The sequence below is a fragment of the Scyliorhinus canicula genome, chromosome 27 (genome assembly GCF_902713615.1).
Source record: "Scyliorhinus canicula chromosome 27, sScyCan1.1, whole genome shotgun sequence".
Lineage (NCBI taxonomy): Eukaryota > Metazoa > Chordata > Chondrichthyes > Carcharhiniformes > Scyliorhinidae > Scyliorhinus > Scyliorhinus canicula.
Genome location: NC_052172.1, coordinates 10,657,667 through 10,682,314, shown reverse-complemented (window position 1 = coordinate 10,682,314; position 24,648 = coordinate 10,657,667). Strand labels below are relative to the sequence as shown.

General features: G+C 46.5%; 1 protein-coding gene across 5 annotated transcripts in view; it reads left to right on the top strand.

Moving 5' to 3' along the window:
- LOC119957803 (cation channel sperm-associated protein subunit gamma-like) overlaps positions 1-24,648 on the top strand; it is a 157,362-nt gene that overhangs the window by 114,473 nt on the left and 18,241 nt on the right. For all 5 annotated transcript variants that reach the window (XR_005458932.1, XM_038785914.1, XM_038785913.1 and 2 more), the window contains 5 exons: positions 461-524; positions 795-893; positions 5,363-5,467; positions 10,494-10,586; positions 18,061-18,160. Coding sequence is in view for 4 of the 5 variants with exons in the window: in XM_038785914.1 (XP_038641842.1) it covers positions 461-524; positions 795-893; positions 5,363-5,467; positions 10,494-10,586; positions 18,061-18,160 (461 nt within the window). In the remaining variant the exon portion in view is untranslated. The remainder of the gene's footprint in view (positions 1-460; positions 525-794; positions 894-5,362; positions 5,468-10,493; positions 10,587-18,060; positions 18,161-24,648) is intronic.

The window sequence follows — 24,648 nt, the reverse complement described above, 5'->3', positions numbered from 1 at the left end:
GCCCCACGTCTTTCAGGAATTGTGGGAGGAAGCCACAGCGGAAATACCTCATCTGAAAGTTTACAACTCATTCCCGTACCACTGATTTACAACCAAAATAAATTAATTCCTGTTTTTCGCTTAAGAAAATTAGGCTTTGTGACCTTCGCTTTAGGCTGATTGTTTTGTGTAACATTCTCGTTCTTCTCAACTGCAAATGTCTAGTTATGATGAGCAACCACGAAGGCCTGTCAACCATATGTATGTTACAAATTTTATGGGCCAAATATTGTGGCCCCATTGCTGGCGGGATTTTTCAATCCTGCCGAAGTTAGTGAACTTTTGAACGGCTCGCCACATTTTCCAGCCCCGCTCCCACCGGGACAGGGCCCCAAAATTCCACCGTATATGAATCAAAATCAATTTTATCTGTTCTAGATATTTGTTACACCATTGTGTTTTTTTAAATATATTTTTGCAGCATTTTACCCCTTTTTCTTGATCCAAGACATGGTGACTGGGAAATCTGACCGATTTTGGGGCAGGTAAGAGAAAAAGAACAAATAAGCTCGTGAAATAATGGGAGGGATGCATCGGTGGGATCTCCTGGTCCCACCTGTGCCATCGAGATTTCCCATCGAATCCACCTCCCCGCCGTCGGGAAACCCGCAGCTGGGGTTAGCCATTGGCGGGTCTGCAAGATCCCACTGGTGTGATCCCTCCCAGTACCCCTCCCTTTAAGCACAGCAACCCATTCATAATAGGTCACCTTTGTAAGTCTCCATGAATAATCTATCTGTGGTTCAATTTCTTAGGTATACCTTTAAAGTAATTGGAGGTGGACCATACTCAGAAAGCAATATCAGAATGTTCAGTGAAGAAGAGATTTTGATGTATAACTCAATGAATATGAGGTACTGTTGAGCACTTCATTGCCACAGGTGTTTCTGATATCAAGCATTTTAATTTCCTTTGGCTATGACATAAACAGTAAAGACTCCTGAATTATTACACAACTAAAATCTTCAATCACTCGCTCACCGTGTGAAGATTGTAAGAAAATAAGAAATAGAAGCAGATGTAAACCATTCGGCCCCTTGAGCATGCCCCAGAAACCAATAAAATCATGAGTGAACTGATTTTGGCTTTAACTCCAATTTCCTGGTTGCCTCCCATTAACCCTTGACTCCCTTGTAGATCAAAAACGAACTCAATTTAGACTCTAGTGAAAGTTTCCTCAAAAGCCGGAATGAGTATTAAGGATATTGGTTTGATTACTGCTTGATGGTTTCCTATCACCTGACGTGTGACATGTACAACAAAATTCAACCACATCCTTACTCAGTCCAGGCCAATAAAAATGTTTTTTGTATTTCGTTTGAGTTTTCCTTACTCCTAGATGCCCTCCTACTGGAACCCCGTGTACTACCCGCAAAACCTCCTTTCCAAAATCCACGAGTGACATAACTTGATGTGCTTCTCCCCATTTCTCATCTACCTGAATATGTAAATTTCTCCATTTTTTTTCATTAACATATTATTTCTAATGGAATAGCACTCCGGTATACAGTCAGATTATTTATCTATATATGCCTTCTCATGCAACTGCTTTATCCATCAACTGCTTTATGGGCAGCACGGTAGCATAGTGGTTAGCACAATTGCTTCACAGCTCCAGGTTCCCAGGTTCGATTCCCGGCTCGGGTCACTGTCTGTGCGGAGTCTGCATGTTCTCCCCGTGTGTACATGGGTTTCCTCCGGATGCTCCGGTTTCCTCCCACAGTCCAAAGATGTGCAGGTTAGGTGGATTGGCCATGCTAAATTGCCCTTAGTGTTCAAAATTGCCCTTAGTGTTGGGTGGGGTTACTGGGTTATGGGGATAGGGTGGAGGTGTGGACTTGGTATGGTGCTCTTTCCAAGAGCCGGTGCAGACTCGATGGGCCGAATGGCCTCCTTCAGCACTGTAAATTCTATGATCTATCTATGATCTATGAGCTCTTCTGTTGTAATTCCACCGACTTTCTTGAACTAAATATATCAGCTTCACCCTTCACCTGCTCTTGCTCTTTATCAACAATCTGGTCAAAGGTTGTTTCTGATAACTGAACCTCAGCCTCCCTGGCTTTACTCTGTGATTTCCTCTCCTCCTGTCACAACCTGTGGCTTTGTGATCTTGTTACCATACAGTAAGTAAACAGCCCAGGATATGCTTCTTGCAATTCATTTCTTTGACTTTCCAACCCCATTTCATCACTTTTGCATCACTCCCACCTATGATTTATCTATATCATTAGCCAGGACAAACTGTACCCCTAAAAAAGGTAATTTCTCTATTACTCCTCCCATCACTCAACCACTTTTCACTGGACTCTCTAACCTTACCATACATAATGGAATATTACTCACTTCACCATTAATCCCACATATTACCACCTTTTCGAGGAATACTCCTCCTTAACTACATATCTCCTTATCTCTCACCGTTAAAGATTTCCTTGCTCTGTATCCCGTCAGATTTTAACATTATTGTGTGCTCCGCCTTGTACATATGAGTAAACCTTAGCCACACTAAAGTGTCTGAGAGGACTGGCAGGCCACGTCCACATGTTTTTGGCGTGTCCAAAACTTAGGAGATACTGGCTGGGGTTGAAGGCCATCATGCCTAGAGTATTGAACACGAGGGTGGCAATGAGTCCAGAGGTGGCGATTTTGGGGTTTCAGAGGCCCCGGAAGTCCAGGGGGAGAAAGAGGCTGACGTTTTGGCCTTTGCTTCACTGGTAGCCCGGAGACGGATAGTTCTAGCTTGGAGGGACTCAAAGCCCCCGAAGTCGGAAGCCTGGCTGTCAGACATGGCGAGTTTCCTGGGCTTAGAGAAAATCAAGCCTTGAGAGGGTCGTTGATAGGGTTCGCCCAGAGGTGGCAACCATTCATTTACATCTTTGCGGGGAGGGTTAGGGGAATGTAGTATAGGGGGTCAGTTAGGCAGATTTGGGTGGGACAGGCTACGGCAATTGCACTATGTACTTTGTTTACTGTACAGTCCTTTTGTTTTCTCGTTCTGTGATGCTACTGTTTACAATGCCAAAATATACCTCATTACAATTGTTTATTAAAAAAAAAGCCTTAGCCACACAAAATAAAACTTAAAAAAGATTTGACACCTGCTTTTCAACCAACCCCTGAACAGTTGCAATAATGGTTTCTTTCGTCACTTTAATAAACCCACAGGCTTAACCTATTTTAATGAGTCTGTCTTCCCAATACTTTTCTTCAGTAACCGACACTCTGGCTTTGTCCAACTTTATTGCAATTAAAACATTTAAGTTTTGTTGTCTCTCTTCCACTCTCATACGTTTCTTTTTTAACCTGAGGCAAAGTCTCTTTAATATGTCCAACTATAACTCCTCTGCCTTGACCACCTGCATCTATCCCTCATAGACTGATAATGATGTTGAGAACCAAAACTTAATTTATGAACAAATTCAAAATCATCTGCCATTTCTGCTTCCTGCCTAGCAGCTTACATCTCTGTTTTTCCACATGAGTTTTCACTATTGCAGGTTAGGAATATTTAAATTCCTCCAGAATAATAATTCCCTTAGAGCTTCATAATTTAGGTCAATTTTTAATGCTCTTATCCACCTATCAAAATGATTGTGTTTGATTTTTTAAAAATTCTATAGTCAGTTTCAAATTCAATGTCTGACCTGGTCCTTCCCTTGTATCCTCATATTCCTAAACATCCATCTCTAGACTTCTGGCAGTGGTTTATTTACACTTAATAATAATAATCTTTATTGTCACTGCAATGATGTTACTGTGAAAATCCCCTAGTCGTCAATCTCCGACGCCTGTTCGGGTACACAGAGGGAGAATTCAGAATGTCCAATTCACCTGACAAGCACGTCTTTTGGGGCTTGTGGGAAGAAACCGGAACGCCCGGGGGAAACCCACATAGACTCAGGGAGAACGTGCAGACTCCGCACAGACTGTGACCCAAGCCGGGAACCAAACCTGGGACCCTGGCGCTGTGAAGCCATAGTACTAACCACTGTGCTACCGTGCTGCCCCCCAAAGCCACTTGAATGGCTTTCCTTACCTCACCATAATCCCTAGATACCTCCTCTGATAATGTTTCAAACACTTCACTAGCTCTATTTACTAATTTTTATTGAACCTATTCAGTTGTTTAGGTTAAAATAATGCTTCCACATCTTTCTCCTCAAACCTTGACAGTTCTTGAACATATTTAAACCAATCCCCACCAGGATTTAGACTAGGAAGGGTAACTCCTTCCTCTGGACTTTCCTGAACTTCTGCCTTTAACTCCAATCTTTTAAGTTGATATGCTCTCTGCCTTTCCAACTCTCTCCTTCAGATCTATTTTCTGAAGTTCAAATTTTCTGGGTGGCATTCTCTGTCCTACCACACCAGTTTTCTACAAATCCCCACCGGCAGCGGGATTCTCCATCCTGGCAGCTGGCCAATGGGGTTGTGGTAGTCACCACTGTTGTATATATTGTATATATAAGAAGTAATATGGGAATGCCCCTGTACTACAGGTACGGGGGTAGATCCCTGCCTGCTGGCTCCGCCCAGTAGGCGGAGTATAAATGTGTGTGCTCTCAGAGCTGCAGCCATTTTGGCAGCCGGTGTAGGAGGCAACGCATCTCTGCGTAATAAAGCCTCGATTACTCTCTACTCTCGTCTTGTCATAATTGATAGTGCATCGGGGTTTCTCAATGTGGGCACTCCCATGCTCTCAAGAAATCCGCGGGCACGAGTGCACTGCCAGAGAAATGAAAGATCCCGCCGATGGAGAATCCAGCCACCTAGCTTTATTCTTGCCTTTTCCTTTCTTTCTCTCTCTGCCCTCTTTTTCCTTTGCTTCTTCCACTGCCTCTCCCCTTGTCTGTTGCCTTTAATTCCTGCTGTCTGATTTCTTTCACATATTGTAATTGTTTAATTTCCAACCAGATCTTAGCTAATTCCAATGATTTTAATAACATCTCAGGCTGTCACTGGCATCTGTTCTAAATTCAAATGCTGTGCTATTACTTTAATTACCTATACTTTCCTCACCCTGCAGGTAAATTTAACTGCAACTTGTCTGCCGATTGAAAAAGCTTTGTTTAAGCACTTATTGTTAACCACCGAGGGTTATTTCTTCAACACCGAGGAAACCCTTAACTTCTGAAAGAGCCATTTTACAAGCAAATGTTCTTAAGATCATTTAGCAGAACAGTTCACCTGCAAATCATGATTACATCACTTTTACGATACCACTTGAACAGTTGTAGCGTCTGGATGTATCTTAACCCATGTTTTAGTAACATTACTGCTAAAATATAAAATATGACAATTTCCTATATTCATCCTACAGTGATAAATATGCAGCAATCTGGGACATTGTAGATGCCTCCCCAAAAGATGTCATTTCCACAGAAGATGGCTATCGCATTTTCAGCGGTGATAGCTTTGGAATTCAGTAAGTCTGACACCCTGGACAAAACATTAATAGTTGATATAGAATCAGCATTCTCCCGTATTTACAGATAAACTGGTTGGGATTCTCCTTTCCGGGGACTAAGTCCCCACGCCGGTGGGAAAACCGGCGCCAACGGCTCCGGCAACAATGGGCCCCAAGGTGAGAAATTCTCAACTGTCTCGGGGGCTAGGTGGACACCGGAGGGGTTGGCGCCGGTCCAGCTGGCGCCAAAGGGACTGCACAAATTCGCGCATGCGCCAAAGGGCCGGGGTAACCTCGCACATGCGCGGAGCCGCCGGCGTGTTTTGGCGCATGCGTGGGGGGGTCTCATCTCCGCGCCGGCCATACAGGGGTCGACACGGATGGAAGGAATGTCCCCACAGCACAGACATGCCTGCAGATCGGTGGGCGCCGATCGCGTGCCAGGCCACCGTGGGGGGCCCCCTCCGGGGCCGGATCTCTCCCCCACCCCCCCGAGGACCGCCCTAGCCCACTTACCTGCCAGGTCCCGCTGTGTCATACGTAACCCAAGCCGGCAGGACTGGCCAAAAACGGACGGCCGCTCAGCCCATCGGGGCCCGAAGAATTGCCAGGGGGGCCACTGCCAATGGCCCCTGACCGGTGTGAACCCTGCCCCCGCCCGAAAAACGGCGCTAGAGATTACAGCAGCCGGCGTCGGGGCTGCGGGGCGGGATTCGTGCTGCCCCCGGGGATTCTCCGACCCGGCAGGGGATTGGAGAATCCCACCCAGATTTTCTTCTTCCGTATGATTCATGATTGTCATTGTAAATAAATCATATTAAAGATTAACAAATGTTTAAAATAAAATTACTATACTATTGCAATGCTAAAAAGTAAGTAATCTAAGCAGAAAGTAAAAAACTGCAGATTTCTTGGCAGTTAATCGATGCAAATCTCTGAATACTGTTAATTTTCAGATAATATTCTATCATCCAGGGGTGTGAATTGGCCAGGAGACCCCCAGAACTCTGCCCAACTTTGTTGCCTGACACAAATTATATTCCTTGCATGTCAAGGATTGATAAATACACTTAAACTCACTGACAGATTTTAAAAAATATTCAGGTCAACGTATCGCAGCAGTTCTGAATCGATTTCATTTTTTTTCTGTTGCCATTGTCCCACAAATTTTTATGACCATTGTTTTAGTTTTTCTCTGGCTCACCAACATTCCTGGCATCAATTGGTTTCACAATTGAAATCCCCTATTTTCTGTGTTTGGAAGAAGAAAAACAATTGGAGATTAGGTGCAGAATTCAACCTAAAAAATTCTAAGGGCGAGACTTTCCGGGAAGATTTCTAAGTGTTGTAGCGAGCGGGAATTGCTGCGAGCTTCCCGGCGCTCGACCCAGCGAGGCCGGCAATGCTATTCAACATTGATTGGTCAACTTAACGAGGCCTCATGGGCTTCTCAACGCAAATTAAGGCTCGCCAGCTGATTGGCTGACACCGCTCTGCGCCCCCCCCCCCCCCCCCCCCCCCCGCCAACAAGGTCGAGCAGCACTTAAGCAGCCCTTGTGCAGCCAAACCCAGCCAGCTCGCAACAATGGTGCCCAGGAGACCAGCCCCAAAATTTGGAGACATTGACCTGGGGAGGCTGCTAGATGCTGTGGAGGCCAGAAGGGATGTCCTGTTCCCCCGAGGGTCGATGAGGGTCAGCCATAGGGCAGCACCCCCCTCCCCCCAAACGAGATCTTTATGGCCCCACGGGAGCATCCACTCCCCAACTCTCCATGCGACTCCCCAACCCTTCCTCCACCCCGCTTCCCCTTCAAACCCCCTTCAAACCCCTTTCCAACTGTCCCACTGCGAGCCACTTATGGGCTAATGGTCCCCTCTCTGTATCTCGTCAGAAAAAGCTCTTCCACAATCACCAGGAGTGGTCCCAGACTGGCCGTGTGGTGCCGGACCAGAATCCTCACCTCGTTCGAGGAGCAGGCCCTGGAGGTGACTGGTGTGGCTGAGGACAGGGTGGTCACCCATGCGGAGGCTGTCGGAGGCTGCAGAGGTGAGGAACGACCAGGCCCCACAGGAGGACCTGTCAAACGTGAGTTGTTATTGCCTTACTGACTGACCCATCCCTCCCACTGACCACATGTCCATTCTCCCACAGGTCATCCAGCCGACGGCCCCCTCTGCAGTCTCCAATGAGACCACCTCGGAGGAGAGCTCTGAGGATGCTACTGTAATAGTCGCAACACAGCTGTCACCCCCAACCTCCTCCACTGCAGATGTACGCACCTCGGTGGGAAATGTTAGTGGGAAGGCTGCTGGGTCATAATATGGTGAGCACCACTGCTGATGATGCAGGAACTCCCCAGGCGAGACAGCAATCACAACAGCACCATCGGGAGGGTGAGGAATTGTAAAACACCTTTGTGCACAACTGGTATGATGGCTCTTTTACTTTCTTCCGCAATCCGCGCTGACCTCCGAACTCTTGGCTCACCACCCCCTCCCCCATGGTACTCACCCACCCTCTGGCCGTGGACAGGTCCCCGGAGCTATCTCCCATCCCCTGGGTGTTCAAATGTTGGCTTCGGCATGAATGGTGTTGCCTCCCGCAGTGTTCAGGTACAGTGTCCATGCATCAAGGTTTGATTGAAATGCTCGGCAATAAGCCCCACATGCAAAATGGCCCTCCCACCCACGGGAGTCCATTTGGATTGTGTGAAGTCCTCACTTAACCATGATTGCTAATTTCCTATTAGCAATAGCCTACAGTTGCACAGCCAGAGGTCTCGGCAGTCTGTTGGGGTTCTGGGTGGTCGGTCAGGCAGACGGGCCGGGACTGATGTTGCCCCTGGAACGGGTACATAAGATCCAGAGGTTGGCCCGTTTGTTGCCCCCCCCCCCACCCCCCCACCTCCCCCCGCGCCTCCCCCCACCCTCCCATGGCTGCCTACCTCAGTGGGGGTCCCCCACCCCCATCTGAGGGACCTCCCAACCCCCACCGAGCACTAGTGCAGCAAGCCTAGCGACCCTGGGGCTCTTTCCCCATCAAAGATGGCTACTCACCTCCTCGGCTCCCCACAGAAGCCCTTCCGCCAGGTTCATGTTTTTGAAAAGTAGTCCTAATCGGCACCAGCTTGAGCACTTGCTGGGGAGGCTGCTGAATGATAGGAGGCCGTTGGATATGGGGTCATTCCCGTTAATTGTATGGAAAGAGGGCTTAAGTGGTGATAATTGATTTCTCGCCAAGCTGTGGCGAGATCCTGATTTCACCTGTGGGAGCGGGCCGGTCGCATCGCAAACTGTTCGGCGCCTGGCGCGGTTCTCATTTTCTGCCTCCCACTATTTACCAGAATCTTTTCATTTGAGCGAGAACATATTGAGAATCGCGCCCTAAGTCATTTTGAATGAGTTTGGCGGGGTGTTTTCCGCCAGCTCTTTGAGTGAGATCCACGCCGATATTCACCCTCACTTAGAGCGTGATCTACTCGCCACGTTAATGTGATCTCGCAAGACATCGCGCTGTACATCATTGTGGACGGGATCACATTTTGGCAAATCTGCACATTAGAGCGAGACAGCTAGTCTCACTCTAATTTGCAGTTCCCTGGGGTAACCGAGGTGTTAGGATCTAACCCCTTTCCTGTAGAAACCTCGGATGAGTGCCGTTCAGCACTGGTTCCCATAAACGGGTTTGGAGGCACCCAGGTGTATGCCCTCTGTGCAGAGTGGTAACTGGGTGCAAGCCTGGCACTTCCCAGATGCCCAACCAGCTGGCAGGGGCACTGCCAGGGTGCAAGCTGGCACTGCTAAGGTGGCAGTTTTTGCGTGGCAGTGATTGGGTTGGGATGTGCCCTGCATGGATGTGGGATTTGGGGGAGCGGGGGTTCCACTTATAGTGAGCTGGGACTTGCGCCATTTTTAAACGGCGTCCCGATCTCTCGCTGCACTAAGGAGTTCCGGCAAGTGCAGAATACGAGGCTAAGTGAGGCCATGGCCCCACGTTCCCCGCTGAGGCCCCTGATCTGCTTGCCCAATGAGAGCAAGATCCAGGTTGTAACGTCTCGCGAGGACCGGCTGAATCTCATGAGACGTTTTCGAGCATCACGAATCTCGCAAAAGGCTTCTCGCGAGATTCAACGGCCTCGTCCTGAAACCATGTCGGGCACGACAAGGCTGTTAAATCGCCCCCCCGGGGATGTCAGGTTATCTGAGAGAAATCATCCGTCCATTACCCACACGACTGCCGGTGCAGACAGTGAAAATGAAACCTTCTCTTCTCAAAGGAATCTGCCACAGCAGACCACTAAGAGATTTGATTTTTTTTGTCACCAGAGCTACTGGAAGCTATCTTATCGTACTTTCAGTGACGTTGTGTGAAAGAAGTCGAGCCAGGGCGGTCAAGAGCCAGGAAAGCTTGATAGGACTCACTGCCAATATATCACTAACCAAATGCAGGGCTCAGAATAACCACTTAAAGAATGGTCTTCTGAAGGTTTCCTTCAGCAGAGTGCAGATGGAGCGGCTTCAATTTTAACCCTCCCGTTTTCAATGTTAACATGCAAAATCCAGTCTATTGATGAGATATCCACGAAAGGCCTTATTAACTCTCCTTCGTCAAACCGCGACTTAATTTTAACGAGAAGTGAAAGGTAGACCTGAGCTGTTGGCAGCCTTACGGCTGATCTGAGACAGGAGCTGCCATGTCCAAGGTTGGCCAAATATTTTCTCTCTCAGCACTCCTTGTGGTCTAGAAAAAGCTTCCCCCCTCGGCAAACGTGGAATCTTGGAAATTAAAATGGATAATCTTTCTCAGTTTTGTTAGTTTGGCAGACAATCAGCAATTGACTACTAGGACCCGCCTAGTACCTCTACTGGGAGCATCCAGAACTGTTAGTAGTCAAGAATAACCTGTCTAGCTAATTCAGAGATGGATGGCTGCAATTTGGAAAGGCCAGATTTAAGGCAAGGGGATGAACATTTAGGAAAATATAGCAGAATGTATTTAATATTTGAATTCACTAATGAACTTTATTTTTATATTTTTATTGAGGTGGATTTGCCAGAAGAACTCTCCTTGCAGTGATATACCGGCAGACGGACTAAAAGGTCCAGAATATTTTTTAGTTATTGAAGTGTCTAATAGGTAAGAGCATAAGTACTTATTCAAAAATTGCATACGGCTGTGCTGGTTTAGCACAGTGGGCTAAATAGCTGGCTTGCAATGCAGAGCAATGCCAGCAGCGCGGGTACCGGTCTCCCCGGACAGGCACCGGAATGTGGCGACTAGGGGCTTTTCACAGTAACTTCATTGAAGCCTACTTGTGACAAGAAGTGATTATTATTACAAAGTGCTTCTTTGAGGCAGATTTTACCTATTCCTAATTTATGAGTTAAATATCTCATAATAAACCAGCAACCTGGGTTAAATCATGCACAATTTTCTCTTTCATTGACCTCTATGGAAAATAATTCAGGTACGATTTAAAACAGGGTGGTGAGTCGCTATGATCACATTTAAGGCTAAGAAGAGGAGCAATTTCACAGCCAATATCCATTTAATCTTTTCAGAAATCCCATGGACCCATCTATATTGGTTTCCTGTCACCATATTCCACAAATGCATTGCCATTTATGTAAAAAATGTTCTGTCTGGTTTTCCTCAACCCTATTTAAAAAAAAAATTTAGAGTACACAATTTTCTTTTCCAATTAAGGGACAATTTAGCGTGGTCAATCCACCTACCCTGCACATCTTTGGGTTGTGGGGTGAGATCCACGCAGACACGGGGAGAATGTGCAAACTCCACACGGACAGTGACCCGTGGCCAGGATCGAACCCGGGTCCTCGACGGCATGATGCTGCAGTGCTAACCACTGTGCCACCGTGCCGCCCTGGTTTTCCAACCCTATCTCCTTTTTAAAATATCTTCATGATCATCCTGAAGAAATCAATTAGGTTGCTTAAAAGTCTCGGTTGTAAGGTGTTGGGTGTAGTCTTAACAAGGCATTAGGTAGTTCAACAGTAAGTAGTTATTAACTATGAAACTATATACACAGGTACAGTAACGATCTAAGCTAGGATCTTGCTCCTACAAACATTATAATGACCTTTAAGTGCGGGACATCTGTTCTCTTAGATCACTGTGTGGGCAGTGACATGTTTTTATAATGATGTAAAGGCACCAATCACTCAGAAGGGATGTGTAAACATATTGTGGGTTCATTTATTTAAACAGGGTGCAGGAGACATATATAAATAGATAGAAAGCTTAAAGACATCAATCAGCAACAGAATTATGTGTGCTGTTTTCTGCTCAAAGGCCAAAGTGAATCAGACTGGATTATGTGGCACATTTCGCTTTTAGTGATAATATGCTGCTATCTCTTAAAGGGATATTACAACATCCCCCTTTCTTTTTAAAGATACTTTCCCCCTTCCAAAGTAGTGTAACTATTTATAATGCATGTTATGTTTAGTTACCATTACATAAGCTAATGAACTAATGCATCTCTGAAGCCATGAGATAATTTGCTTGTACGCCCATATCTTGTAATGGCAATCTTGGGCGCGATTTAACAGAAAAATATCAGTGTTTGTTTGGGTGTGTTTGGCGGAGGGTTTCTCGATGGCCATGTTGGCGGTTTGTGGACTGTATTCAACGACACTTGGGCCAAAAATGATCTCCCACGAGATTCCTGACATTACTGGCTCCCTCGCCGTCTGATCACCTGACTTGTCCCTTAGCTTCTCACCGCTAACTAGAGGGAGCTGCTTTTAAACGTTCCCTCACCACTCAGTATGGCCAACTGACCAGGAGAACCGCCGTCCAATGTTGGAAGAAGACCAATGACCTCCATCAAGTTACAAGGCTAAGTTCCACCCGTCTTCTGGCATCAGTTCCTCCTGTCATCACTCAAATTCCCAAACTCTCCAACACCCCAGAAATCACTGGCTAACACCTCGCACCCTCCCCACATCCAATCTTCGAGCTTGTTCCTCAGAACCCCCTGGCACCCGCTAGTATTACCCTTTATGACCAGGTGCGGTGCCCACATGCCACCTGCTATAGACCCCCCTTAACCCATCAAGCGCGTGGATCACACTGTCCTCTTTTTGTCCTCGCAGGAGAAGGTAACCCATAATAAGCGGGAAAGGGCCAAGATGGGGGGATGGGATGCCACAGACCCAAATCCTCACCCGTCATGAGGAACTGGCCCTGGAAATTGTGGGGTTATCCAAGGAGCGAACAATCACTGACTCAGCGAGGTTGGTCTGCGCCACAGAGGTGAGGATCCACTGCCCCTTCACCCAGATAACCTGTCTCGAGTGAGTTGTTAATCTCAGACAAAATGATCCTTCCCTCTCACTGACCACATATCTATTCTCTCGCAGGGTCTCCATCTGATGAGGCCGGGCCACCCCGGTTGTTCACCCCCCCCCACTCCGCCCACCACCCAAGAGACCAACTCGAAGGAGTGCTGTGTGGAGACCACCATCGAAGCATCACACACCTCGGTGGGCGACCTTAGTGGACAAGCTTCTGGGGTGCAATCAGGTGAACACCACGAGTTGCTGATGCATATCAGTTGGAGGCAGGAACATCCAATGGAGACAGCAGTCAGAGTTCTGCTGGATCCCAGGACTCACTAGGTACTGGGTCCCAGTCAGATGCTGAACCTCTGGTCAAGGTTCTCCCAGAGCTAATTGCCCGTCATCGAAGCCAACTGCTAGGTTGGAGACCGCAGTGGGAAAACTGGAGCACAATATCCGCATCTTGAATGGTGATGTCCAAGGCATGACTCAGTCTGTGACGACTGTGGCTGAGGACCTCAACATCATGTCCCAGTCGATGAAGGACATGTCCCAGATGCAGGTGGACATTGCCGAGGCACTCCGGAACGTAGCCTCGTCACTGAGGAGCCTCACTGAGGGTATCAAAACCAGACGAGGAGGAGCCTCCAGGATGAGTCAAAGGTTTCCGGAGCTCACTACAGCTGCCCCTCCGAACCATGGATTCTCCCATTACGCTCCAGCACAGTCAGGGAGGAGAGTATGCTGGAGGCAAACCCGGGGCCTACAACCATAGAGCTAATGGCGATCTCCAGTTCTTCCGAATCCCCCCCCCCCACCTCAAGGACAGCAGGCAACACAGAGTGGCACGGCGATGCCTGCATCGCCACTGCTGTCTTCTCCGCCATCTGCCCGCCTCAGCTGCCACCAGCAACGCGAGGGCAGCATCTCCAGAATCAACACCAGCAAACATTTTTTAACTTGGAAGGAATTGGAGAACGAGAGAGATCGACAATCAGTTAGGGCTTCCATCCTGGGACTCTTAAATCCCCCAACCTCCCACATCCTTACATGTCCTGCCTCCTCTCAAGTGAGCCAGTTGTGCTGGCAAACCTTGCTCTGAAAGCTCACTCCTGGCCATATCAGGAGCCTCTAGACCCCAGACCTCTGCCGGGAACATTGGGGATCCCGTGCTCGGGTGCCCTTTGCTGATCCACACACTTATCCTTTGGTGGCAAGAAGATCCACAGGGCTGAAGCTGTGCTCTTGAGTTTTTGATTGTTGTCGGCTGCCTCTATGGTGCTGAAACTCCTAGAGTTCAGACATACTGTTCAGGCATCAAAGTTTGCTTGACATTCTATGCACTATTTGTTACGGTCAGCTCTCAACAGAGGTTAAGATGACACAACTTTTTCAAGTTTTAATGGAGTGTGGAAAGATCGATTCGTTCCAGGAATGATAATATAAAAAATAGAGCTTGGTTATTTTATAATTAAACCTTATTAAAACAAAAGAAAAGAAAACAATATTTAAACTTTTACTTCAGCCAACACTAATAGATTACATGCAGTTACTTAACCTTAACACACAAGTTCTCATTAAACCACACTGTACATGAAAATGCAGCTCTTGTTCCACTTACACAAACAAAGACAATACTTAGATGTACGAAGCACTTTTCCTCTGTGAGGGGCATTCGTTCAGAATCTTTCTTCCCAAGTTTGCCTCGGTGGCAACTTTCATGACCTCCCTGGTGGTTTTCCACAGCCTTCTCCTGTTCAAAAACAGCATCTCTCACTCTCTCTCTCAGCTGTGCCCAGCCCCTCAAACAAATGTCCTCTCCTGAGATGACCAGACTTGAATCCATTATCGTTACCTGAGCTGTCTGATTTCCCATTCCCGTTTCTACAAAGGAACACAGCTCTGCCAGTGCCATTCATATGCAACTAACCTTCCATTGGTGGACAAATCGGTCATCAGACTCTGTGATGGGCTCATGGCATATCAAACAAAGTTGTCTCGTGAACGACAATGGTATCCTGCATATTCCCACCAACAAGGTGGGAATATTTAATTTTTTTAAATTTAGGGAGCCTAATAATTTTTTCCAATTAAGGGGCAATTTAGCGTGGCCAATCTACCTATCCTGCACATCTTTTGGGTTGTGGGGACGCAGACACAGGGAGAATGTGGAAACTCCACACAGACAGTGACCCAGGGCCGGGATTCGAACCCGGGTCCTCAGCGCTGTAGGCAACACTACTAACCACTGTGTCACCGTGCTGCTCTAACAAGGTTAAGTCTGAATGGGAGAAGGGGGGGGATTCTCCTGCAATCGGCGGGATGGTCCGACGCCGGTGCCAAGAGCGGCGCAAACCACTCTGGCGTCGGGCCACCTCGAAGTTACGGAATGCTCCGGACTTCCGGGGACTAGGCTGGCGGTGGAGGGGTTGGTGCCGCGCTGACCAACGCCTAAGGGCCGCCGTGGTCCCGCGCATGTGCAGAACCGCTGGCCTGTTCTGGCACATGCGCAGAACTGCCGCTGTGTTCTTGTGCATGCGCAGGTGTTTCTTCTCCGCACTGGCCATGGTGGAGCCCTACAGAAACCGCAGATCGGTGGGCCCCGATCGCATGCCAGGCCACCGTGAGGGCCCCCCCAGAGCTGGATCCCCCTGCGCCCCCCCCCCCCCCCCCCAAGGACCCCGCTAGACGGCCGAAAAGACAGATCCCTCCGTGATGGACCATGTCCATTTCACTCCGGCGGGACTGGCCGAAAACAGGCGGTGCTCGGCCCATCGGGGCCAGAAGAATTGCCGGGGGGACTGCTGCCAACGGCCCCCATCCGGCGTGGCGTTAATCCCGCCCCCGGCCGAAAAATGGCGTCGGTGAATACGGCAGCTGGTGTCAGGGTGGCGGGGCGGGATTCGCGCTGCCCCCCGGGGATTCTCCGACCCAGCGGGGGGCGGATAATCCCGCCCTAGGTATCTCAAGTTGTGAGCATATCCCTCTAACTCTGCTGCAAGCAGTCATTTCCTTCAGTCTGTCTAACTGCTAAAGTATCTGCTACATCTTGGACCTCATTTCTGAACCCAAGTTACTAATACCTCATGACACTAATCACCCTCTGAGTCATGGCATGTGTGCCCTCAAGGAGGCACTTGAGATGTAAATAAGCTGGCAGTGCCAAGGTGCAAGACGGAGAGCCAAGCTGCCACTCCGTCCTGTCCCTGATCACCCAGGGGTCTTCAGTGGCCAGGTGCTCGTTTGTGTGGATCACTACTGAACAGCACCTGGTCGAAGCCTTGCTGGGGAGGCCCTTGGTTTCCAGGTAGCGGGAGAATCCGGCCCATGCATCTTTAAATGAGGCTTGCAGCTCATTTAAATATGCAAATATGGATCACGTCCAATAAAGCTACAAGATTTCATGGGGTTAGAACAAAGAAAAATAAACTTTACAACACAAGTTCGAAAGATAAAACAATTTACAATATCTATCTTGTACTCTAATATTCAGCGTTAATATGAGGTACATGTGAAATAAAGGGCAAACTATGGTCAAAGACCATACTGTACAATACATAGCAAATGTAACCAAGACAGATCTCATGAATTTCTCAGCAAACTTTTCACTTTCGAGTATCAAGCCTCTGAATTGCCTCAAAGTTGATCCAATGACTGATCCGCCTCAATGACTGCCAGGATTTCAATCATTCCACTCAAGATTCTGTTCCTCTGGATTTTTCCGAGCCCGCACTCCAGCTTCAATTTACAATCCCAATTTCAGCCCTCCACCAAGCTCCAACCTCCCCAGCTACGTCAAGCTACAAATGGCTCACATAGATTCCTCTGACCCCTAACCCTTCCAGCACGGAACTAACCACCTTCTGCCACCTTCTTTGCTCCCCAGAACTTCTCCTGAGCCCTAACTGCTCAAACGGCTCCTGGCTTCTCTCCTGTGCTTAGAACACACGTTCATCTGTGTTTTTCTCCGACCTCCTTTCCTTCGTTCTGTCCATCCTGTTCATCCATCATATCCTGCAGTTTGACCCAAAACAATAACAGATTTTTCATTTCCACACGTGTTGCGAAACCTGACGATCATATCCAGTACTTTCTATTTTTATTCATTCAGAGCAGCACCATCTGCAGATTTTTATTAGCTTTTAATTTCTAAAATGATCTGACAAATTGGATACCGATCTCAAATAATCCCGGTTGATTGTATGCAGCAAATGCTTGAGACACTTCAGCATTGTAATTGCTCTTTTAGTGCCTTGCATCTGCTATCAATAAGTGTTTGTGTAGAAGTCAACTAGTTCCAAACACACCAGATAGGTAAAAGATAGCTATTTAGGATAAATATTAAGCCCCAGTTTTACCCATTTTAAATTTCAACACTCTCATAACCTCAGGTCATCTCAAAACATACAGCTTACAAAACAGCATAACACAGCATAATTCATTTTACTAAGTTCCATTATTCTAGCAAGACAGTACAACATCAAAACTACAGAAACACAAAAAGAACCTGATACATGCAAAAGCAGTAGAGATTAAAACAAACACTTTAACTGAACTACTGAATCCATTTTTCAAGACAGTGTCCAAGGACAGGGAAGGCTCTATAGCAACAGCATAGCAATGGCACAGTAACATAAAGGCTCTATTGTTATAACAGCTAAGTCAGCAAAAGACCAGTTCAAACTGGTCTTGATAACAGCACACTATCGCATTCCTTAACATACACAAGTATGTAGTCACAAAACAATTAAAACTAATGTTGCATATTAAAGATGGACGGCTTGCCGTCAAATCAGATGTGTTTGAGTCTAAACCAAACCAATTTGCATTATACTGTGGTGTAATTAGATGACTGAAGACAGATATGATACAATATAACTGTGAAGTTTTGGTCGGCCATTTTAGCTGGAGCTGGATCATTAGATGGATTTCTTCTCTCTCTCTCTTTCATGAATCATCTGTACTTTGATCTGAACTATTCACTGTCTCCCTGTCTTCATATTTCATTTTCAGACTTTGACTTCTAAAGTTATTGCGAGCTGTTTGCCTAAGCAAGAAGATCATTTCTGTGATTCTTTGAAAGCTTCAAATTGTCTACAAATTGCATTTTAAATGACTTTTGATTGTAATCAATAGAAGACAAATAAACCATTCTTATTTGCACCTGAGAAGTTTTAACTTAAATTTTTACTGCGTTCTAGTAATCGCAAAGTGCTGCTGAAACCGCATGGTAGATCTATCAGTTTGTCATGTTACACCTACCCTTAGGCCTTTGCAGAATTAATCTGATTTTAATTTTCCTGCAGGGGAATTGGTAGGAGAACATACTGCAACTACAGACTTGAATTTTTAATTCATTTGCATGGATTGCCTCTCAACCCTTACCGAGCACTTATTTTTATGCTAGTAAGTAGTCAGCTATTCACAAACAGTAGCTGTAATTTTATAGTTATGGAGAAGTTAGTGTTCAGCCAATTTGTTGTGTGTCAGAAATTAAGATTAATAAAACAGTATGCTCTGGGATATATGTAGTTCTCATAAAAATTGCATAATTTGTCCTGTTAAAACATATTTACAAATATAAACAGAATTCCTGTAATTCCATGGAAGGGACACAGAGTGAACTAAAAGAGTAGCATGGGAGGCACATTGGCACAGTGGTTAGCACTGCTGCCTCACATCCCCAGATTCGATTCCCGACTTGGGTCACTGTCTGTGCGGAGTCTGCATGTTCTCCCTGTGTCTGCGTGGGTTTTCTCCGGGTGCTTCGGTTTCCTCCCACAGCCCAAAGATGTGCAGGTTAGCTGGATTAGCCGTGATAAATTGCCTGTAGTGTCCAAAAGGTTAGGCAGGGTTGTGGGATTGCAGGGATAAGGTGGGGGAGTGGGCCTTGGTTGGGTGCTTGTTCGGAGGGTCAGTGTATACTCGATGTGCCAAATGGTCTCCTAGTACACTGTGGGGATTCCATGATGATTCTATTCTATGGTTCTATGATTCTGTGACTTGCTAAGCTATTTCAGAGGGCATTTAAGAGTCAACCATATTTCTGTGGATCTGGAGTCACTGAGGACATCCTCTGTCATAGTGCTAGATGGATAGATTCAGAACAGAACAAGCAGTTCAAAACTCCACATCGATGTGTTGTGGGCCACTGTCGGCAGCTGAATCATCATATCAGTCATCATCAGAGTGATAGAAGGTATCATCGACAGTGCTACCAAATGGCGTTTACACAACAATAACCAACTCGTCAGTGTTCAGTTTGATATCCGTCAAGGCCACTCCACTCCAGATCTCATTACAGACTTGGGTTCAAACATTAACAAAATAAATAAATCCCAGAAATGAGGTTAGAGCGACTGCCCTTGGTACTAAGGCAGCATTTGACTGAGTATGGCATCAAAGAACCTCGCAAAATTGAAGTAAATGGGAATCAGGTGCAAAATTCTTCACCAGTTGGAGTCACACCTGGTATAAAGGAAAATGGTTGCTGTTATTTGAAGACCAATCGTTTCATCCTCAGGTCATTGCTGCAGGAGTTCCTCAGAGGTGTGTCCTGCAGCTGCATCATCAATAATGTTCCCTACAATGTAAGTAAGAAGTCTTACAACACCAGGTTAAAATCCAACAGGTTTATTTGGAATCACGAGCTTTCGGAGCGCTGCTCCTTCATCAGGCTACGCTCCAAAAGCTCGTGATTCCAAATAAACCTGTTGGACTTTAACCTGGTGTTGTAAGACTTCTTACTGTGCCCACCCCAGTCCAACGCCGGCATCTCCCCATCATGGCCACAACATTAGGTCAGAGGCGTGAATGTTTGCTGATGATCGCACAGCATTAAGTACCATTCACTACTCCTCAGAAACTGAAGCAATCCGTGATCACATGCAGCATGACTTTACAACATTTAGGTGTGGGATGATTAAATGCCAAGTATTATTCATGCCACACAAGTGCAAGGCATTAATCATTCCCAACAAGAGAGCATCTAACCACCTCGCTTTGATATTCAATGGCACTATCTTCGCTGAAGATCTACATCCAATGACCAGGAACTGAACTGGACTATTCGTATGAATGCTGTGGCTACAACATTATGTAAAAGTTGACAATTCTGCAGTGAATAACTCATCCCATCTCTCCTCAAAGTCTGTCCACCATCTACCAACTGCAGATTGGGAATGTGAAGGAGCGGTCTTTACTTGTCTGGATAAGTACAATGCTAACGATGCTCAAGAAGACATCATCAAAGACAAAGCAGCCTGACTCATTGTCACCCCATCCACCACAGGTGGAAGGATTCGGGAGAGAGGCAGTAAACAGGAGGGAAGCAGTGAGTAAAAGGGTTTGGGAGGGAAGTGGCAAGAAGGGTAAGATTGTGAGTGGGATGGAAGCTGCAAATAAGAAGGTCAGCAACAAAGACTAAGTGAGAGAGGAGGTGGCCAGGAGTGTTCTGAAGAGAAGCGATGAGTGAGGGTATCAGTGAACCATGACATGTGAGCAGCATTAATGACCAAGTGTCAACACTTAACTGAGTGGTGGGGGCCGCACAGGCACGTAGCTTAGAGGGAACATAGGTGTTTTTGTATCGTTTGCATTGACCATCTTGATGTCCATTGCACCGAGACAGTTCCCTGTAGAACTAAGTTGACTTTTCTCAAAGGTGGCCTCCATATGGTTGAGCACAGCACCTAATGAAGGAGCTTGTTTGTAATTTTCTACTGCCAAAAAATTCTCCTGATGAACTCGGGTGTCTTTGATGGGAGTGTTCCAGAACTTTAATGTGGCGTCCAAAGCAGACCCTGGATTCTGTGCCAAACAGCATGGTGGAAAGGACAATCACCTGATGGTTTTACTCTTCAAATTAGCATCATATCTTTCCAGACACGATCATGCAGTCAGCTGTAAGGACGTGTGCGTGGATATATTCATCAATAGTGGCATCCTGGGAGAGTACACTGTTACGGTGTGAGAATGTTTCTGCAACCTTATGCCTGGTGTTGGTTAACCTTGATCCTGAAGACACTGATTGAGAGACCAAAGTTTTTGCCAGCACTGCAGAATCTTTTTCCACAATCTGAATATCTTCTTTGGGGTGGACAGTGATCTGCACTCGGAAATGGGTGTAGTTTTATTGTTGTGTGGGTTGGTCATAAGCTTTAAGTTTAAGCTTAATTGATTTCTGTAGTTGTGTGTTAAGGAGTTCTGGTTTCACTTTTAAAAAGTTGCCTGGATGTCTAAAATTCTTTGTATCCATTAATTCTTAATGAGGTTTTGTAACTTTTAAAGTAGGGGAAAACCCTGCTAGTTCATAGCAAGCAGGGGTCCCCAAAGACAGCAAAAGCAACTTCAGTTCAGTAGGTGATTATGCAAGGTGAAGGGAGTAGTTTAAGTCTCTCTTTCTAGTTGGACAAGCGAGCAGATTGCTGAGAAAAATAGGCGTAAGAATCTTAGATGAGTTGCTCTCGAGTTAAAGCAACAGTGAATGAATGTCAAGTGAGTTCTGGATCTCAAGAGGGATACCAAGTGTTGGCAGTCTATTGGTAAATAGAACTGCAGGAGCAGGTCCTCATGGAGAAGGGTCTCCAGAAGACCTTCTAGTCTGAGGAAAAGAGCATGAATCTGGAAGAGTTCCTGTTCAGTGAAGTTAAAGGCGAGGAGTTAAAATGCAGGGCTGCACGGTGCAGACCTGGAATTTGTGAGCATGTGAGAAACCAGAGATCTAAGGGGACCCAAAGGTTGGCGACTCCTAGCTACTAGCCTGTGAAGCAGTGGCGTTCTGTTGACACAGCTGGGTATCTGAGCGAGTGTGTGGAAGGTGAAACTTGAATGCACGTGGCAATCCAGGGAGTGGAACATCGGAGGAGGTTGAAACTCTGAAGCTGGATGCTTGGTGAAGATATCCAAGACAAAGTTTGGGAGAAGATAGCAAGGTGTGTTCTTTGAGAGCAGAGATAGGAAAGCCTTGTGTGAAAGACGGAGTTCCAGTTGGTTCGCAGTGTGACAAGACTCTGGCGGCGGGATTTGATGAGAACTTTGTTGAAGTTGTTTTGGGTGGCATCTGTCACTTGATTTCGGAGTGTGGTATGTCTGACCACAGGTTGCCTATTGGTTTACATGGACTGTGAACATTAGATAAACTTTGTGACTTGCGTTGTCCTTACGAATCTGTAGAAATCTGTAAAGGCATAGTTAGGCTGAACAATTTGTGCAATATAGTTATTTTCTTGTTTAATAAATGTTTTATTCTTTTGTTAGAAGTTCATCAGTTGACTCCTATGACTCTGTTCAGAGGTTGCCCCCACGTTTCTGAACAAGAAAATAAAAGCTAGGATCAATCAAGCCAGGTTCCACCCTGGGATCTGATTGGTCCAGTAGTAACACCATCTGGAATCGTACAGCACACAGAGGTTCTTTGATTGCTGCCTCTGTGACTATGTCAGAGGCGTGTAATCTGGAGAGATTGAAGAGCTTCATTGAATGGAAGTTGATGTTGATGCATACAAGTTTGTCACTGGTGGCTTTGTTAAGCAACCAAAAAATAATTGAAGAGCTGGGGAGCCACAATTACACCTTACCCTGACACCGGACATCTCAGCACAGGAGAAACATATCCAATCATGCAGGATTTTGTCAAACCTGTTTGACTAGCCGAGCTTGAAATGTAAGAGCCATAGACAAAGTTGATTCACACTGCCATTAGATGTTGTAGGTCTACGAAGAGCATATATCGATCCTGATGTTACTTTTTGCAAACACCATATTGACTGTTCCACAACTATCCTTAAAACCAACTGTGATTCCGGAAGGACAGCATCTACAAGACAGCTTCAGTTTAATAGGAACCTATTAAGTATCTTTCCTGGGATTGAGCAAAGACTTATTCCTTTGAACTTGTCACGTACATTTTGGATTCTTCCCATTCCTAGATTTAGATTTAATGTCACGTGCACCGAGCCACAGTGAAAAGTATTGTTCTGCGTACAGTCCAGTTAGACACAGACATTGGGTGAAGCATATGGAGTATGGTGCTAACAACAGTGGAGAAGAAGCGTAGAGAGATCAGTTCAGTCCATAAGAGGGCCATTCAGGAGCCTGGTAACAGCGGGGAAGAAGCTGTTTTTTAATCTGTTAGTGCGTGCTCTCAGACTTTTTTCCGGAAGAGGTTGGAAGAGATAATAACCCTGGTGGGAGCGGTCTTTGATTTCCCAAGGCAGCAAGAGGTGTAGACAGAGTCAATGGATGGGAGGTGGGTCTGCGTGATGGACTGGGCGGTGTTCACAACTCTCTGTAGTTTCTTACGGTCTTGGGAAGAGTAGTTGCCATGCCAGGCTGTGATACAGCCAGATAGGATGCTTTCCATGGTGCATCTATAATAATTGGCAAGAGTGGCTAATTCCCTTTTTGCCTGAGGGCATATAGGCGCTGTTGTGCTTTCTTGATCGTTGCGCCGACGTGGGTGGAGCAGGACAGATTGTTGGCGATGGGCACACCTAGGAATTTGGAGCTGTCAACCACCTCCACCTCGGCCCCATTGATGCAGACAGGAGTGTGTATGAAACTTTGCTTCCTGAAGTCGATGGTCTGCTCCTTAGTTTTGCTGACATCTAGATGATAACGTTGGAATCCTTGGGATCCTGTGCAACTTTTTCCTGATCCCAGATATTCTTGAAGACAGCTGTAAATTTGCGAAAAGCTCTTCCACTTCCAAACCCCTGATAGAAGGCTGTTTGGGCCAGGAACCATGCCTTGGTTTGTTGATTTGATGACCTCTTCAGTGGAAGGAGCAAAGAACAGGCTTTCTATACCAGGCAACTGCTCAATTTGATGCAGAGAATCTGCTGAGAATGTCTAGTGAGAACCACAGCCAAATTCTCACTCCAGCATTCCATGGAGGTCACCTAATCCGTGATTAGCTCATTTCTATTAGCTGTCTAAAGGTTATGATGAATGGGCCATATACAGTCTTCAGCACATTGCAAACACCTGCATCATGTCTCTCAGCGAGATGTTGAAACTCATCAGCTTTTGTATTCTACCAGTCATTCTGCATTTCTCTTAGAGTATGCTCGACCTTAGAACATAGAACATTGATCAGTACAGCACAGAACAGGCCCTTCGGCCCTCGATGTTGTGCCGAGCAATGATCACCCTACTCAAACCCAAGTATCCACCCTATACCCGTAACCCAACAACGCCCCCTTAACCTTACTTTTTTTTAGGACACTACGGGCAATTTAGCATGGCCAATCCACCTAACCCGCACATCTTTGGACTGTGGGAGGAAACCGGAGCACCCGGAGGAAACCCACGCACACACGGGGAGGACGTGCAGACTCCACACAGACAGTGACCCAGCCGGGAATCGAACCTTGGACCCTGGAGCTGTGAAGCATTTATGCTAACCACCATGCTACCATGCTGCCCCTTGTCTTTAACATTGTTATAGGTTTTATGCTTGGTTGTTGACTGGGGCTGCTTGCATGGCGTGAGCAGTTTCTGTCTGAGAATACGGGAGATGTTTTCACTATTCTCATTATTGGGGATTATTTGTCAAAATCCTGGTCAAACAGGTGAGTTTCAATGAAATGTTCTTCTGGGGGCTGCTGCTCCAACCACGGGCCATTTCTCTCCTGATTTTGCTTCTGACAGGCAGACTAGTGAGCGAAGCATTGGTGAGGCTGGAGCCCCGGGAGCCTGACCCGAAACCCAGGGATGGGGGTTCAAGTCAAGGCCCAGGAGGCTTAAATCACAGCTCCAGGGTCCCTGGTTTGATTCCCGGCTGGGTGACTGTCTGTGCGGAGTCAGCACATTTTCTCAGTCTCTGCGTGGGTTTCCTCCGGGTGCTCCGGTTTCCTCCCACAGTCCAAAGATGTGCAGGTTAGGTGAATTGG